The sequence below is a fragment of the Colias croceus genome, chromosome 9 (genome assembly GCF_905220415.1).
Source record: "Colias croceus chromosome 9, ilColCroc2.1".
Lineage (NCBI taxonomy): Eukaryota > Metazoa > Arthropoda > Insecta > Lepidoptera > Pieridae > Colias > Colias croceus.
In genome coordinates, this window is record NC_059545.1 from 10,338,538 (window position 1) to 10,358,287 (window position 19,750).

Here is a 19,750-nt window from a genome sequence, read left to right on the forward strand (position 1 = left end):
TTTATTCTAAGGAAATTATAATTGGATAAAGTAGGACCATCGTAAATTAAGTCACCTACTTATATAACTAAGTGCACCTTTGTAGATGTAAGTATTTTACCGAAATACAGCGAAACTTTTATGACCTTACCTTACATTTATTTTATATCGTGTAGGTATAAACTTTTATGACTGTTTGCTTGTAAAACTGACGAAAAAGGCGACAGCAGAGATTTCGCAAAAAATATTTCTTCATTCTTCAAATTCATATTCTACAGTTATAAAACAAAGATGAGTTCTCTGTTATTTACTATTTAATTCAGAGGTTTTTGAAATTATTGAAATATCTATTCTTCGAAGGCCCTCCTTTTTCAATTGAGATAAGCAATGATAAACACATAATAATCATGAATGAAAGATTATTTCAAAAATTCACTTTGCATTGTGATAAAACATAGCCGTTCTCTTCAAGCGCCACATCACTTCTGTTGAAACTTGAATCAGCAATCAAAAGCAGCCAATAGCAATGTTAAAGGGTCTCAAATTTGTTCTGTTGTGTTAGTTTCAATTGTTATCTCGTCTAGAGCAATGATTGTAAATATATAAGTTTTACACCACGCATATATTATATATAAGTATAGTCGTTATTCACGAACAATATAAGAAATAAAATTTTGCTTGTTTCTGTCGACTTTTATTTTTACCTTTCCTATCCTATAGAATTAAGCCAATTTTTATCTAATTTAAAATTTAGCAATACCTACTTACAATAGGTAATTAGGTCCCAGCTATTATAGCTAGTTACCAGTTATTATTCTGTGGCTATAGTACTAAAAGGGTCGTGTAAACTGTAAAGTTACCTTGAACTTGACTAGATACTTTAAAAAATCATATTGTATGTAGGGACGTATCTTTGCAATAGATAAACTCAAAATCTTCTGGGCCAACATTACCTACAAAAAGATACATAATTAATAAGATTGTTACTTCAAAATCGGTTTCTTCAGTTTTCATCAGATGTAAAAGTATTTCCTATCCACGATAAAACGATGCTCGTAAGTGATATTAACAATTTTCCGAATTACCGATATCCGGAAGTCCCCGAATATACCTACACATCTAAATTAATATGAAATAATTTTCCTCCAACCACCCAAAAACAGAAAGTTTTGTTTCTGCATACATAATCTTATAGTATGTATATAAAAATGAATCGCAAAATGTGTTGGTAATCGCATAACTCGAGAACGGCTGAACCGATTTCGATAATTCTTTTTTTATTATAAGTATTCCTTGAAGTACGAGGATGGTTCTTAGGTAGAGAAAACGTAAACATGTACCACGGGCGAAGCCGGGGCGGACCGCTAGTATATCATAATAATATAGGAAACAATTTGCAGTAATAAAACCACCTAAACTTTGGGTACCTTGCTGATTCCTCTGTAGAGCGAGCACGAATAACATTCGCATTCGTAGCGAAGCTCAGTGCTGTTTAACGTATCTACAAGGTCTATTGGTATAATGTCATTCAAGTTGATGACATTGATGAAAAACAAAAGTAGAGAGTAGATGCCTGTATTTTACGTTGAAAATACATCAAAGTAATTAAATATTATCAAACTAGATCAAACTATTATCGGACTCGGTATCGCTATATATTCTTATAAATTTGCTACAATATAATATTATAGTGTAAATTAGGATTAATTTCTTTTTTAAACATATTTTAAATAACAACAATTGCGTACCCTTCGAGGCCGCTGCAGCTGGGGAAAACAATTCAGTAATATTATGGTATTTGACACAGTTCACCCTGAGGGACCACATTCGGCGAGTTGTAGCGTACAACTTACAAGTTACAACAACTACTTCATCCTCCTGGCAACAATTGTAATGATAGATCTTTGTTTACCAAACCTTCGTTATTCACAGTGACCTCTCGAAGGACACGCACATCTGGCACACAGCATAATAATAGACATAATATATTAAAAAAAAAATTATCAATTATAATAGCTGAACGACTTAGGGGACGTTAACGATGTTGTACTATACCATCTGTAAGATGTTCCGGCTTAGGAGTAGGTACTATGATATGATAAATGGAAATTTTTAGTTTTTTTTACATAGCTAATCAGTGTCGAAGTACTTTTATGTAGGTATAAAGCGTGTATATGAAGTTTTCATACTTGTTCACTCTCTATGAGGTAAGTATATAAAGGAAAATAAAAAAAATAGAATTTCTACAATCATTTATTTCTGTACAATAATTACATAATTATACGCTATGTATAAGGTTAATACAATCACAGTGCGATAATAAAAATAACACGTCGTTTATTCACATAATTAAATATTGTTAATTATTACATCTGTTTTATAATTTAAGGAATCCAAATATAAATAATTCAAGAAGATAATGGAGATCTTAAGCGCGTCACACACAGTTTTGTAAATTTTGTGTCAGTGTTTCGGGTCATTTGTAACAGGATGGCGGTTCTACAGGGGTAGGCAATGACAAAAAGAAAAATGATGGTCAGAACGCTGATACCCGATACCTTAAGATACTGTAATATTTTATAGTAGAGAATCTTAACATAAAATATTATAGTATCTTCACCGTGTGTGACGCGCTTTAATTAAACTATGCCAGTTTCATAAAAGATATCAAGTATACTTTTACAGGTATTTTTATAGGTATTTGTTTTCTTTTTTGACGTGACAACGTCTTATAATTCGATAAAGCCGGTTGCACGCACGAAAAAACATGACTCATGCGGCGTTACCTCGCTCTGACTCATCTGAGGCGTTCCATGTAATGCTTGAAGTGCGAGCGAGAGCGCGGAACAAGCGACAAAGAAGCACAATCGGACGTTGTCACGTTCAACTATCGTCAGTAAACCGACTTTACAGAAAACCAATTTTTTAAAACTTACGCCGATCATCGGATCTATTATTGACTACTATTTACGTAAACGTTACGTTGTAAACGTTACGTTAAGTTTATATAAAATTATACAGTATTATAAAAATACAAAATTATACATTACAATCGACTAATGCCAATAATAAAGCTTAGCTTCAGCATTTCGTGTTTAATTAGTTTACGTTACACACTTTTTTAAACAATTTGTGCTACATTTAGTATCATAAATAAATATACAACGTTAATATTATTTTCATGAGAGATTTAACATTCATATAAAGTACACACTATTTACATTAGATACGTATTTTATAGTCAAATATAAAATTTGCAAAATTTTCGCTACAGAAATACACAATCACACTGCAAAAAAACTAAAGCATTTAATTTACCCACAACTCCAAAGTCTTCATTTATTTATTTAGTATTTCATATTATGCAAAATAATATTAAAATAAAAACGACGTGTGTCACTCGGGGACTGGGGCGGTTGCGCTATTGCATGCTATGCCTTCAAGCCACACCTCCGCCCGTCGGAGTGGGGAGCGTGAGGTTTTTTCGTTACGGAATTTCTGGATTCGGTCCCCGCGGTCAAGGCCCGCGATAGAAGCTATGCAATAGCTTAAAATAGAAAAATAAAATTAGTTTAACTTGCTCCCTTGGTACAAACCTTCTTCAATCACTTTTTGCACTTACGTATTTCTTCGTATTTTACAAACAAAATAAAAATAATTCTAAATTAAATATCACATGCATTTATTTCTGTTGTTGCATCAGAAAAAAGTCTGAAAAAATGAACTTTAAAATAATTGGAGTATTATCAAATACTGACACTCTTCAAACAAAATCTAAACCAACCAAAAATAATAAACACAATACTAACGCATATTATAGATAATAAATAGATTTTATGACTTTTTCAGTTTTAGTATTCTATCGTATTGAGGATGCTTGCAAAAAATAATTTAAAGGTGTTTTGGTGAAATATTTACGAAACAATTACATTTGCATATAATCCCATAATATACATCTAATATATAAAAATCAATGCCACTTTTCGTTGTAATTCCATAACTCGAGAACGGCTGAACCGATTTCGATAATTCTTTTTTTATTATATTCCTTGAAGTACGAGGATGGTTCTTATGTAGAGAAAACGTAAACATGTACCACGGGCGAAGCCGGGGCGGACCGCTAGTATTAATAATAATTATAACTTAGTTTAAAATAAAAAAATAAACAAAATAATTCACAATTTTTCATATAATTAATCAGATCACAGCTGCACTTTTAAAACATCGGTAGGCCTGAACATTTATAATTTTTTTATTTTATTTTTAACTTTAGAACCAAAAATAAACATTATGCATAATTGAGATCTTCACAATTAACATTGAAATTGTTGCCTGTTATTTCTATTGAAATAAATATTAAATAATAAATATTTACAATTCGAATCCTGCAATTCTTTACAAAATCTCGATCTACCTTCTAAAACATACCATCGTGTATACCAATCGGTACTAAAATCGCTAGAAAGATCGCAAAATTCCTCAAAACCAATCTCCAATCGTCTGGAACTGCATATGGCAGGATAATGGCCGTCAATTTATGAATCTCATGCGCGGTAAAAACGAAAATATACGACGTCAATATAAGGTTCAGTATTGGCGCGCTGGGAATCAGCACCAACACGCCATGAGTATCAGCGGCTAACCAAATATGCGACTGACTAGCGAATAGTTCCAAAGTAATACCCCCAAACCAGGCAAAAAGGCTCGAATGTCTTGTTCTTAACGCTCCAGAGACATTCCTTAGCAGAATATAACTGACTATGGGCAAAAAGGACACGTAGCTATGAATTTCATTGCAATCGAAGGTATTTGTGCAGAAAAAGGTAAATGTCACGTAACTGCCGATACCGATGAAGGCCAGGAAAGTGGCTGTAAGAGAGATTCCAGGGGTGAATAAGTTGTTGTGGTTGTTGTCGTCCAAGAGATTGTAGCGTTGGGCCAGGAGATACGCGATGGTGAATATTATGCCGTATGCCATGGAGTACCTGCATATAGGATAATGTTGTGTAAAAATAATTTTCTTATGTGCTTTCCACAATATCCTTATTTAGGAATATTTATTTATTTCAATTTTCTTATTAGAATTTATTACATATACAATAAACAATTTATATTCATGTAAAAGTATAGAAATATAAAAAGGCTACTAAAATAATTTATACAAGCCAATGTTTCCCTAGCTAGTTACTGGGCAACCTGTATATAATTTAATATGCAAGCTGAAATTATGAAAATGACTCAAAGATTTGTATTTGAAGACTAAAATTGCATTATTATTAGGTATTAGGATGGTATAGAACCCAATGAACGAGCAACTATGGAGTTCCGTGCCGGTTCTTCTCCGTAGATACTGCTTTCCGAATCGGTGGTAAATTTAGAAAATATGTAATGACGTTTCAAAAGTGCTTCTATAAGAAGTCTAATTGAATGTTTGAGTTTGAGTTTGAATGCCAGAAAATATGGCACCAGAAAATTTTAGGCTATAATATAAATAAAAAAAAATAAAAATAAAAAGCCTTTTATTCAGATCCACATTACAATTATTATAATATGATTCTAATACAAATAAAACTTAAAATCTAATGTAAACCTTAATCTAGTCTCTTATTTGAATTTTGCTTATTTTTTGTAGATCTGTTTGCCAGTCGACAAAGGCCTCCTCCAACCGTTTCCACTCATGTCTTTCTTGGGCCACTCTGTTCCATGTGACGCCAGCCACTTTTCTTATCTCTTCATCCCACCTTTTGTGCGGTCTACCTCTTTTCCTCTTACCTTCTCTAGGATACCATTGTGTTACACTTTTGCTCCATTTATCTTTTCCTCTTACCGTGTGTCCTGCCCATCGCCACTTCATCCTTCTAATTTTGCATGTAATGTCTATGACCTTTGTTTTGCTTCTTATGGCTCGATTTCTCAGTCGGTCTGATTTTTTCACATTTAGCATGCTCCTCTCCATTGCGTATTGGCATGATGAGAGTTTGCTAGTCGCGTTTTGTGATAAGGACCAGGTTTGGCTGCCGTACATGAGAACTGGTAGTATACAAGTATTAAATATTTTACTTTTAATATTCACGTGAAGATTTTTATCTTTCATAATCTCTTTCAAACTCCAGTACCTCTTCCAGGCATTAGTTATTCTTCTTTCGACTTCTTTGCACATCTGATTATCGTCTGTTATTAGCTGTCCTAGGTAAATATATTCATCTGTGTAATCAATTTGGTTGGTTCCCAAGTTTATGGTAATTCTCTCTCCATTTGTCATTACTATTGTTTTTTCTGGGTTCAGTTTTAATCCTACTTTCATGCTTTCCGTTGCCAATTCCTTTATCATTTTTGTTATATCTTCCGAAGATTTTGCAAATAGCACAATATCATCTGCGAATCTCAAATGTGTCAATAAGACTCCGTTCACATTGATACCAAGATTTTCCCAATTTAGACGTCTGAATATTTTCGGTGACAGGGGATCTCCTTGTCGTACGCCTTTGCCTACTCTGAAAGGTTCACCCGCCTGTTCTAATTGAATTCTCGCAGTACTCTGGCTGTAAACATTTTTAATTAAGCGGATGTATTTATGTTCGATTCCTTGTTCTTTTAATGACTCCCATATCTTTTCGTGAAATAAAGAATCGAATGCTTTGCTGTAATCGATAAATGCGATGTAGTAGGTGCATTGGTATTCTTTATACTTCTCTATAACTTGGCGTACAACGTGAATGTGGTCGATCGTTGAATAGTGTTTACGGAAGCCCGCTTGTTCGATGGGTTGGTGTTCATCTAATTTTCTTTCAATCCGATTGAGTATGATCTTGGCAAATACCTTATATATGTTGGACATGAGGCTTATAGGGCGGTAGTTTCCGATTTCATATTTGTCTCCTTTTTTATATAGTAGAATAATATTTAGAAATAAAGATATTTTTATTTATTATTTTTATTTATTTGATTCTGTCCATTGCCGTGGGATGGTTTCCGTATTTAATATCTCGTTAAACATGTCGGTGAGGATTGGTGTTATAGAATTTTTACATTCTTTTAGGATTTCGTTGTTTATACCGTCGGGTCCTGGTGCTTTGTCTCTCTTCTGACTATCTATAGCTTTTATTACCTCAGTCTGGAGGATATTAGGTACATTTGAGGTTTCCTTTAGTTCACTTATATCCCGAGCTTCGGTGTATTCATATATTTGTTTGTAGTAAGATGTGGCGATTCCTAATATTATATTTGTTCTGTGGTGGTTCCATTCTCCTTTTTCGTTTTTAATTTTTGCTATCCAATCTTTGGAATTTGTTAATTCTCTTTGAGCTTTCTTAACACCTCCCGTTTTTACTATGTATATGTTTTTCGATAATTTCCATTCTACTTTTTTTCCTGTCCGTTCTTATACTTTCTTTGATGTCTTTACTTATTTGAGCTAAATGCTTTCTTCTGTCTTTTACTTCTTTTGCGTTTATTAACTGGTTTCTTTGTTCTAGTAATTTCAAGGTATTGGTTGTTAACCATTTCTTCGGTTCAGATTTGATCTTAGCTATTTGATATAATTGGTCTTTAATAGTGTTCTCTATCCAGTTGTATTTTTGCTGAGTTCCCAAGGTCTTTGTGTTGTCTTTGAAATCTGTGAATTTATCTCGTAAGATGACTACTAATTGCTCCATTTGATGTTTGCTAAGCTTACCAATTGTTAGTTCTTGTCTCGGTCTAGGTTTCCTTGGTTGTAATGATTTTATTTCAGCTCTGATCATTTTATGGTTGGTATTGTAATTGAATCTGTTAATAACGTCAAAATTTGTTAAGCAGTTCTTTTTATTTGTCATTATAAAATCGATCTCATTCTTTGTTTTCCCATCTGGTGAAATCCACGTCCACATTTTCTTTGTATTTTTTTTGTATATTGAGTTTAAAATAGTTAAGTGATTTTCCAGAGCGAAGTTTATTAGTTGTTCTCCGTTTCGACTTCTATTTTTATTGCTGTAGGTGAATGGTCCTAGTACTGTATCTTCTTCTGGGCGCTTAGCTCCAATTTGGGCATTAAAGTCTCCCATGACAATTAGGTTTTTGTTGGCATGTTTTTGGATTGTGTTATTTAAGTCGAGGTAAAATTTCTCAATTGTATCCAGGTCGGATTGTTCTGTTAGTGAATATATTTGTAGAATAGACCATGAATCTTTATATCCAGGTAACTTTATATTCATCATAGCTATGCGGTCCGAGATTCCAATAAATTCTTCTATGGATTTTTCAAGGTATTTTTTTACTATGAAGCCCACTCCATGGTGGCCTGGCGTCGTTCCGATATGGTACAGTAAGAAGTCTGGTTGAGAAATAATTCTTTCTCCCATTCGTCTTACTTCACTGAGACCGACAATGTCCCATTTAATTTGTTTTAATGCATTTGTTAGTTCTATAAGATTTTCTTCATTTTTCAGTGTGAGAACGTTAAGGGCGGCGACGTAATATTTTGTTTCTGTGTTTTTCTGTATTGTTGGAGGGTTGCGGTCTTTATCCCCCACGAGGACCAGTCGGCTTGGGGGAAAATTTATTTTTTCTGTTTGTTTGTTGTCATAGTTAGTTTGAGTTTTCCGTTTTCCGATGAATTGCTATTGTTGATTGGGTGTAGGTTTATTGGTGCAAGAACTTGATCTGGGTCTCATTGCATCAAAGGCATTTTTCCTGTTAACTTTGGCAGAAAATAGAACTTGATGTTTTTTAGGTTGAGTTTTGGAAGGTGATGGTGAGGTCGTTGGTTCTCTTTTTCTTTTATCTGTGTTAGATTCTTTGACTACTAGTTTGTCGTAGATCAAGAAAGCTGTATTACCCTTTTCTCGTTCTTCCTTTAACTTCGGTAGCAATGCCTTTCTTTTCTCCAAAACTTCCTTCGAGTAATCTTCTGATACATAAATGTTCTTAAATTTCTTTTTATTCTTCATAATTTCATCTTTTCTCCATGAATTTAAAAAAGAACACAGCACCGGCCTTGGTTTATTCTGAACTATATTTTTTCCTAAGCGAAATAATTTGTTTACTTCGGATTGCTCTAAACTTATATTTAGGTCTTCTTTGAAGGTCGTCTTTATATTTTTAAATAACTCAGATGTCGAGTTTTCTCCCTCTTTTAGTCCGAAAATAATTATGTTGTTGCTTTTATTTTCTCTCTTCAAGTTTTCCATCTCTTTTTCTAAATTACTCACTTTTTGTTTTAATTGTTCATTTTCTTCGATAATGGGAGTAAGCTTTTCATCCATCCTATCCATTAAGTTTTTAGTAAGTGATTCAGTTAGTTCAGCTGTTTGTCTCTGCATTTCCGCTTTCATATTGTCAAAAAGTAATTGGAATTGTTCCTCCATATTTTATGCAAAGTATGTGGAATGGAACGTAGTAGTAGTAGTTATTGACAATATTTTTTGTGTAATAGCAACACTGGAGTTGTTACCAACATAAGACGACAACAACGTCAGTTACGTTTGACGTTATGTTTTCAATTTGTCAACTGTCAGATTATGAATTTGAATGATCTAACCTCAGATGTTGTGAATTTTCTTCTGCACTTTACTGGATAAATCCTGTTAATATCCCGAAGCTTTATTTCTTCTGCGTCCACCAAAGTTCTAATAATGTTGTTTATAATAGTGTTGACGGCGTAACAAACTTATAAGTATTTTTTAGAACGATTTGTTTCGAATGGAATCACAGTGATGTTTACAGTACAACGACCGGAACCGGAACATCTAAACATCATCAAGGCTATAATAGATAACATTAAATTTATGAACGAAAAAATAACTTAAACCCCCAAAACCTGCCAAACTCACCGATCCTGCTTCCAATCCAACCACCACTGATGGATATCATCATCACTATTAACGAACAGCGCCTTCCAAGGTCTCATCACGAATATCTTCTGGAAGAACACTTCGCTCATGTACAGTATGGTCACTATGGCCAGCAGCCCTATCACTTTGGTCGCTATGTACAGGTATTGGTAGGGTTTAGATTCGACTGTGTGGCTGGATAGCGGTGTTATGTGCGGTGGTAACGCGAATATTGCGAACATCTGAAATAATTGTATCGTTTTAATTTTTTGATCGTTCTAACATGCTTTAATTAGCTTCATCTGTATGTTTGTATCCACTCCTTTATAAGTACGAACACTAACGAACAGATTAAACTTTGTACACTTATCAAAGATCAGTGACAAATCACTATTATCATGAGTTAATTATACATTAGTTCTTTTAAACTGTACTTGAAGTTTTGTTTTTAAAAATTGAAACTAAAAAAAACACTACACATTCACGATTAAAACTTGTCCGAAGCAAAACTCTGCCTACGCAGATGCCTAATATCTATTAGGCAGAGTTTTCTCGTGAGCATATATTTACAACAGACTGTAAACATTACTGGAAGCAAAATAAGGTGTTAACCTGATTGAAAGTTTTGTACAACGCCGCTCGGACATTTTTAACCACTTTTTAATAAGCGATTATAATACCACTTGTTTATAATGGGCAGAAATCAATGATTACTAGAAGGGGTAACTTTTTTATTGGTTTGATACCATAATTAGACACAAAAATTTAAAATATAAATTTTTATGTGTTTGATGATGTGGTGTTTATATCAAAGATTTGCAGAGAAATGTTGTATTTATTTAAAAAAAAATCTTACCAATGTATACCAGAAGGAAACCAGAGGTATAAAACTGTAGAACTGGTACGGCCTGTTCATCGTCAGACACAGGACTATCGTGAAGAAGTTCAAGCGAAATATCACTCGGAAGTATCTGTAATGAACGAACGTCAATATTTTTATTGCAAATCATTTTGAATCCTCTTTAATTTTAATTCACCGCCTCTTTGGTGCAGTGATTCACGATTCGATTCCTGGTGTAGACGAAGAAAAAATCTGTCTCAGTCTGATAGGAAACAGAAGGCTGAACACCTATAACCTGTCCCTAAAAGAAAATCGATCATTGAAACAGATGTATGCATAATGCATCTGCCTTTTACTTTACTGGGGGCATGGGACTATACTTTAATCTATACTAATATTATAAAGAGGAAAGGTTTGTAATTATGGTATGTATGTATGTATGGTTTTCACGCATAACCTACTGGACCGATTTCAAAAATTCTTTCACCATTAGAAAGCTGCATCTTTACTGAGCAACATAGGCTAGGTTTTATACCGAAAATCCCACGGGAACGGGAACAATGCGGGTTTTTCTTTGAAAACGCGGGCGAGGCCGCAGGCGGAAAGCTTAGTTTTAATATAAATGAATACAGTATGTCCTGGATTTCGTTTATTACTACCTAGTAGCATCTATTTTTCAAAATCTACAGGTTCGATTCTCGGTTAGAAACGATATTTTTTGAGCATGTAGATGGGCAGCACCAACTGACCTGACCAGCCCCATGTCGGCCGTCTTCCACGTGTAGCACAGGTGGCCGTAGCCCGTGAGGAACAGGTAGGCGGAGAGCAGGGCCCGCACCAGCATGTAGATGGGCAGCACCAACTGACCTGACCAGCCCCATGTCGGCCGTCTTCCACGTGTAGCACAGGTGGCCGTAGCCCGTGAGGAACAGGTAGGCGGAGAGCAGGGCCCGCACCAGCATGTAGATGGGCAGCACCAACTGACCTGACCAGCCCCATGTCGGCCGTCTTCCACGTGTAGCACAGGTGGCCGTAGCCCGTGAGGAACAGGTAGGCGGAGAGCAGGGCCCGCACCAGCATGTAGATGGGCAGCACCAACTGACCTGACCAGCCCCATGTCGGCCGTCTTCCACGTGTAGCACAGGTGGCCGTAGCCCGTGAGGAACAGGTAGGCGGAGAGCAGGGCCCGCACCAGCATGTAGATGGGCAGCACCAACTGACCTGACCAGCCCCATGTCGGCCGTCTTCCACGTGTAGCACAGGTGGCCGTAGCCCGTGAGGAACAGGTAGGCGGAGAGCAGGGCCCGCACCAGCATGTAGATGGGCAGCACCAACTGACCTGACCAGCCCCATGTCGGCCGTCTTCCACGTGTAGCACAGGTGGCCGTAGCCCGTGAGGAACAGGTAGGCGGAGAGCAGGGCCCGCACCAGCATGTAGATGGGCAGCACCAACTGACCTGACCAGCCCCATGTCGGCCGTCTTCCACGTGTAGCACAGGTGGCCGTAGCCCGTGAGGAACAGGTAGGCGGAGAGCAGGGCCCGCACCAGCATGTAGATGGGCAGCACCTTGCCGGCGCCCGTCACCTGCGACACGAGGATCACCAGCTGCATCCAGCCCTTCCACTCGCCCGTCTGCTCGCGGTGCAGCACCCGCGAGTGGCTGCACATCGAAAATCATAACAAGTGATAACTGCGTTAAAAACAACCGACTTCAAACTTGCACTTGCAAAATTTACAAATACCTACAGACAAAAATGCTCATAAAATAAAAACTACTGGGCCTATCCGAATAAAATTTTTATGGGACCAATTCGACACCAATCCCGCATCGAACAAAAAAAGAATCACGTAAATCGGTTCAGAAACCTCGGAGTAATCGGTGTACATACATAAAAAAAAAAAAAAATATACCGGCCGAATTGATAACCTCCTCCTTTTTTTTGAAGTCGGTTAAAAATCAAAATGACGGCACCCATAAATGCTTAAATAAGCTGCGGCACAGGTGCCAACGCCCGCCTCCATACATTAGTAGTTCCGCTAACCAAAATTTTAACATATATATCTCCAAAACAGAAACACAAAGTAATGTTAAAAACATTGGGTTCTTGTTTAAATGACGTCATAAAATGTGCATTTAAAAAAGAACCGCTTGATGGAACTGCATTTTATAGTTATAGAAACACAATTCACTGACGATGATGTTTCGAAACCAGTGTGCCTAGTGCGAGTTTTCATCGAGTACAAAACGTTACTATCGCGTTTACGTCACAGCCGAATTAGTATGGGAAATCGAACAGCGCCCCTAGCGGACGTATGGGGAAGCTTTGATTCCCCATACAAATTTCGCTGTGACGCAGACGCGATAGTAACGTTTCGTACTCGATGAAAACTCGCACTAGGCACACTGTCGTAGTTTATTGGAATAAAAAAATGTGTGCGTGTACCAGTGTACACACGTAAGAAGTTAAACTTCTTTATGACCTTATTTAAAAAAAAATGATTTACTATATGCAACTTTACAGAAATACGTCGAATCACGCGTGGTAGGGATAAGAAAAACATGGCGCGTAACGCGTAAAAATTTTTTTCCAACCCCGATAAAAAAGTTGCACTGCATAAATCTATTTATTTATTTATTTATTGGTTTACCAACGTTTGTTTACATTTTTACAACAAAAGTTTACATACACAAAATAAACAAACATGGTTAATGTAACAAACACTTACTGGCAAACACAGCATGCAAAACGTTAAACGCGTTAATTATTTTTAAGTACATATAAAAAGAAAATTAACAAGAACAGGAAAAAAAAATATACAGTTAATATTATCCATTAAAAGAAAAATCTTGAAAAATTTTGCGGAGTTTGCTGGGGGAGTCCGAAAAAATGTCGAAAAGCTCACAGTGTTTATTAATAGTATTGCAAAATCTTGGAACTGGAGAATTACGGCCCGAGACAGCTCTGCGAAGAGGAGGACAAAGTGGTAGCAAAACCTTACGTGGGTACCTAGAAGGCACTCTTATGTTGAGTCTTTGAAGTATTTGAGGACAATCGATTTTGTTATTAAATAATTTTGACACAAAAAGGACGTCTAGCATAATTCTACGATTATCCAAGGAAGTCATTTTAAAAAAAGAAAGTTGTTTTTTATAAGACGGTAGCTGTTTCTTTGATTTACCAGTTGTAAAGACCAGGTGCAATAGAAATAATAAATGAAATAATAAATCTAAATAATAAAAGTGGAATTCACTAGAAATGTATGTTTCTATTACTATGTATTATATTTATTATTTTTATCCAAACATTCAGAGATGATGAGAATATAACACTAACTAACAACATTATAATATGCCAATTAAAAAGAATGTTTTCTCTTTCAGGAAGACGTAATTTAACTAAACCTTTTAAATCAGTGTTACCATAAAATGGAACAATTTTTAGAAGGACCTATGATTAAAAAAAAAAAATTGAAAAATTTCATTAAAATCAGTCCAGCCATCTAGAACTTCAGTGACAAACACGCAAAAATAAACAAATACATAAATAGGATTTTACTTTAGGATTTAAGAAGAAAAAGACTCACCTACTAGACTTCGACTCGTCCGTAAAGAACAATCCCAACGCAAACACATAACCCACGGGCAGCCAGAAACTCCACTCCGAATAATACTTATTCTCCTTCATGAAGAAATTAGTTCTGTCGCACAGGTAGAAGTACGACATTATCATTCCGAGCTTAGCCAGTGCCACCATGGGGGACGGTTGTTTTGTCTGTTTGTTCACTAGCGAGTAGCCGTCGAGTTGTTGTTTGAACGTTTGTGACCAGCGCCATAGTGAGCGGACCAGGACTAGCACTGCGCTAGAAGATAAGGTTACTTAAGAGTGTGTGAGGTAATAAAATAAACAATTTAAAAAAATAGTTTTAGAACAGGTATAAAAAATATTTAAAATGACACATGTTATGATATTTTCTCATTGTTTATCTGTACCTATTAGTGATTTTGTTTTATGTATTAATTTATTTTTTATTTAACAAACACTACAAGTTTTTAAAAGTATCGCTAGTGGTTACATTTCAGTACCAAAAATATTTTAACAATTTATCTTGAAAAAAATATCACTACATAGTATAAAACAAAGTCGCTTTCTCTGCCCCTATGTCCCTATGTCCCTTTGTAATTTGTATGTTTAAATCTTTAAAACTACGCAACGGATTTTGATGCGGTTTTTTTAATAGATAGACTGATACAAGAGGAAGGTTTTAGTATATAATTTATTAGGTTTTAGACAAAGCGGGCGATGCCGCGGGCGGTTTAAAATAAACTATTTATATATAAATGACAAACTAAATACGCACATAACAATTTAAAATCAATTCACATAAAAAATGAAATTACAATTGTAGAAATTACAATTGTGAAAATGTAAGGCTACCCTTAGCCTTACATTTTCAAATATATCCGACTCACCACACAAGAAACAGGGCGAAGGTCATCATCTGCAGCTGCGTGCAGGGCTCGGGCTGCGCACAGCAAGTCCCGTCGTTGAAGTTCATGTGGTCGTTGCAGAACATGTTCAGTAGTATCTGTGTGCAGTGCCGCAGGGCTGTGGGGCTGAGGGACCAGCCGTCGGCCGCTAGGGCTCCGCTGGCGGCCAGCCGGGGGGCGTTCCACAGCTTGGTGGCGCTGTGTTGGAGTATCTGGGGAGAATTTAACACGTGTTGGTGGGTCAATCTTCGGCAAGGATATAGGAAGACTTCTATAATTTCGTAAAAGTTTTCATATATAAAAAAAATGTGTGCGTGTACTATCTTTTGTATAGTACACACGTAAGAAGTGAAACTTCTTTATGACCTTACTTTTCAAAATATAATTTACTATATGCAACTTTACAGAAATATGTTTACAGAAATACGCGTAACGAAAAAATGTTACACTTAATTTTTTTTTTTTCAACCCCGATAAAGAAGTTTCACTTCAAAAATCTCGAATTTTTATAAAATTCTCGAAGTGAATCTTCATCAAGCTAGGGTTACATTAACTTTCAGATACTTACAGATAGTATGGAAAGTAAGAGTTTTTATGTTCTGATTCTAAAAAAAAAGTTACAAAAATAACTAATCTAATATATATTATAAAGGCGAAAGTTTGTATAGATGTATGGATGTATGGATGTTTGTTACTCTTTCACGTAAAAACTACTGAACCGATTACAATGAAATTTAGCACACATATAGAGGGTAACTTGGATTAACACATAGGATAGTTTTTATCTCGGAAATCCCACGGGAACGGGAACTATGCGGGTTTTCCTTTGCAAACACGGGCGAAGCCGCGGGCGGAAATCTAGTAAGGAAATAAAAGTTTGTCTGAGAGAGTATAACCTAACATGAAATACATGCAAGCTATAACGTAAATAGTATCACCATACAGCAGAAGTAGGATTAAGAAAAAATGTCAATTGACATTATTACTAAATGAATCGAATTCACATTATTACTTTTACCTTAATAAAAGAATTATAATAATTGAAAACAATTACCTCCACAGCAGCTCTATTATACGCATCAATATCATTATTATTGATCTTCACATCATTCCGTAGCTTGGAATTATCCACGGATTCCAGAAGCTTCCACAGCACATGCGTTCCTTTCAACGATAGAGCGTCTATCGGTTGAACTAGACGGGTAAGATTGCGTTTGTATTCCTCTAAATTGGATTCAGAGACGTTACGATTCTTGACTAGTGATAGACCGCTGCTTGCGACGATCACGGATGGCGGTTGGTCTGAATGTTGCCTGAAAATAAGAGATAAATTAATCGTGAGCAATCCGCTATTTACAAAAAATTTATTAATAAATAGAATTTACATTTGAAAGAAGGAAAAAAAAATGAAATCTAATTACAAATGAAAATTTCCAAAAATTATAAGAATTTTTAGGTTAACCTTTCCATGTAGATAATACATTGTGCCGCTTCAAAGAAATTAAAAATAAATCTCAAAAGAATCGAATACATACTAAAAAAAAAACTGTTTACGAAACAATGTTTCTTTTGTCCATAGATCAACTTGTACCCAAATTTATAATTTATGTATTTATTGAACAGAACTGTTTTTTTTTATAAATAAAACAAATAAACTCACCACATCCTAAACTTATCCACCATAGTTTTAGAAACATTCTCTGTCCATATAAATGTTACGGACAGACGCAACTTATTGTCCACATATGTATAGTTCGGCATGTGATGGTCTATTGTAGAGTAAGATGTGTCCATATCCAATCGAGTTTTGAGGCCACCTGTAATAAAATAACTATGCAATTATAAAAAAAGAGCTAGTGTGCCGAGCACAAGCATCAGAAGTGACACTTCTTTGGCAAGAATCAAAGATACCAAAATCCATGTAGTTTCCATGACGCGACCTTGACATCTTACTCTCAATGCGCCTAAAGAAGTTTCACTTGAAATAATCTAGTTTTTAAGGAACAAATGAACAATGATATTTTTCACTTTTTTTTTTTATTGCAATTGCTGCTCAGTTTTATAATATACTAGGTTTCCGCCCGCGGCTTCGCCCGCGCAGTGAAAGAAAAACCCGCATAGTTCCCGTTCCCGTGGGATTTCCGGGATTGCGTCATTTTCCCGGGATAAAAAGTAGCCTATGTCCTTTCTCGGGTATCAAAATATCTCCATACAAAATTTCATGCAAATTGGTTCAGTAGTTGAGGCGTGATTGAGTAACAGTATGGATTCACTGTTCTTCTGATGTATTTTTGTATTTCTGCACAATAAAGTGTTTTGATTTATTCATTGACTTTCATTTCACTCCATCCAGTCTTAAACTACACAAAATAATCTATTCTTAAAACCCATACGGAGCAATCTCAATGTTATAAAATTGTAACAAATTCTATTGAGTAAACAGTATTAGTTTCTCATCAGATATTAGATATGACCAATTATTTGTTCTTCATCAAGCTTATCACTACATAGTATAAAACAAAGTCGCTTTCTCTGTCCCTATGTCCCTTTGTATGCTTAAATCTTTAAAACTACGCAACGGATTTTGATGCGTTTTTTTTAATAGATAGAGTGTTTCAAGAGGAAGGTTTTAGTATATAATTTATTAGATTTTAGACAAAGCGGGCGAAGCCGCGGGCGGTAATCTAGTACCATATAAATAGAAATATCATAAATATTATGAATAACTCACTAATGAAATGCTCATAAAGTTGTTCCAACCGGGAGTCACCGATGAATGCAAAACTATTATACTTCCCCCAGAATGCTAAATATCGTAAGCATCTTCTTGCATCGCTGAAATAATTTATTTATATTATATTTCAAATAATGTTTTTATTATATTGTTTTGTGAAGAGCACATAATAATCATCATCAATGATTGGTTTGTGATATTTAAACAGGATATTTAAAGGAAATGCACAGATTTATTATATAATCTTAGAACTTATATATGTAATATGTTTCCTTATTTGTTTTGCTTGAGAATTATTAAAGACGTATTATTCTTGAATTACACCAAATTTTCCATTTATTGAGATTGTTTCTGATTTTAGTATAAATACAATTTTACTGTATTTACATATCATTTATTTCCATATTATTTACCCTGTTTATTCACACTGCTGTGTTGCAGAATTACATGAAACTACTTTCTTAATTTTTATTGTCAAATTTGTGTGTTTCACATTAAAAACTTACGTTTTTGAATATTTGTGCAACATACAACCATAAGACTGCCATTCATGGTCACCCTTATATCTACCAGAAGATAATAGCCATGTGCAGGAATCTGGCCCTGAAAGTACAGGAATTGTGATGAAAAAATGTATCTATTTGTCAGGCTACGGCCTATCGCAGACACCAGTCCTCTTAGTTTATGTTTACTTGTACTTCTGTTAATTTAGTTATAAGTTTGTTGAGGACAAATAAATGATTTATTTATTTAATATAATATATGTACATACTAGCGGTCCGCGCCGGCTTCGCCTGTAGTACATATTTCGCAATAAAAAGTAGCCTATGTCCTTTCTCAGGTATCAAAATATCTCCATACCAAATTTCATGCAAATTGGTTCAGTAGTTTAGGCGTGATTGAGTAACAGACAGACAGACAGAGTTACTTTCGCATTTATAATATTAGTATGGATTTTGAATATCATTGTATAGTTTAATATTAACTTTTATAATGGTTGATGTAGCTCAATTTGTAATTGTGTGTGTAATTGATAGGTCACAACTCTTACTTTTACTCATTTTTACTGCAATGTTAAAGAAATTTCATAAAATTTTTACAGAACATTTAAAAAATGATGCAAATATGTGAAGAAGAAAAAATTTTTTGGCGGTTTTTCAACAGAGTTTGAATTTGGAACACTCAAACTGTGCCGTTTCTAATTTGTTGCCCAGACTACACTTAAAATTGCTTTTTTTTTTCAAAGCTAAATTTGATTAAAAAGCAATTTCATATGAAACTATATATATATATAAACAAGTGTTTTGTATAATAATGCTTAATCTCTAACACATTGTTATACAAATGTTAGATAAATTTGATGACTTCCACCACTGTATCTAATCATAATATTTACTGTATGTTATACATGTTTAATGTTATAATATATGATACATATATAACAACATTTATACTGATACTATTGCATGATACTTTGATGGTTTGAAGTGGTTAATGGTATTTTCATATTTACAACTCAAAGAACATTAAGAACTGTGACTCACCATATCTCAAATGTAATATTCCGTGATAACCAATAAATCCCAAGACCAGAAAAAATGCTAAGAGCTTCGCATTCTCAACATTAAGTTGATCAATAAACCATTCCGCCGAATTTTTCTTTGGATACGACCCCATCACGAATTTCGCAGATGAAAACTTACTTCACAAAAAGTTACGACTTATATTCTGTAGTTTTACTGCGTTGATACATCACTTATAACATAAATTTCACCAAGCAATCTTATAAAAGAGTGAAATTCAAACAGAATTATGTTTAAATACGAATAAATACTTCATTTCAACAAAACAACAAACGCAAATTTTCCGGTACGATCGACTGACTTTGGCATTGACA

At 35.0% G+C, this 19,750-nt stretch overlaps 1 protein-coding gene across 1 annotated transcript; it reads right to left on the bottom strand.

Annotated features, from left to right (window-relative positions):
* Positions 1-4,109: 4,109 nt before the first annotated feature.
* LOC123694185 (N-acetylneuraminate 9-O-acetyltransferase) lies at positions 4,110-19,728 on the bottom strand. The gene is made up of 11 exons (XM_045639532.1): positions 19,398-19,728; positions 18,360-18,456; positions 17,851-17,954; positions 16,780-16,936; positions 16,174-16,432; positions 15,102-15,331; positions 14,216-14,491; positions 12,087-12,290; positions 10,645-10,759; positions 9,789-10,030; positions 4,110-4,964 (listed from the first exon to the last, which is right to left on the bottom strand). The coding sequence occupies exons 1-11, from the start codon at positions 19,528-19,530 to the stop codon at positions 4,397-4,399; spliced, it is 2,385 nt and encodes a 794-aa protein (XP_045495488.1). The 5' UTR covers positions 19,531-19,728; the 3' UTR covers positions 4,110-4,396.
* Positions 19,729-19,750: the final 22 nt, after the last annotated feature.

What these genes read in the sequence shown, in the direction of transcription:
- LOC123694185 (XM_045639532.1), bottom strand. Translation starts at nt 19,530, where the DNA reads ATGGGGTCGTATCCAAAGAAAAATTCGGCGGAATGGTTTATTGATCAA. An exon ending in TTCGCCCTGTTTCTTGTGTG is followed by an intron (nt 14,492 to 15,101) that starts GTGAGTCGGATA and finishes CTTATCTTCTAG; the next exon opens with CGCAGTGCTAGTCCTGGTCC. An exon ending in GCCGACATGGGGCTGGTCAG is followed by an intron (nt 10,760 to 12,086) that starts GTCAGTTGGTGC and finishes CGTTCATTACAG; the next exon opens with ATACTTCCGAGTGATATTTC.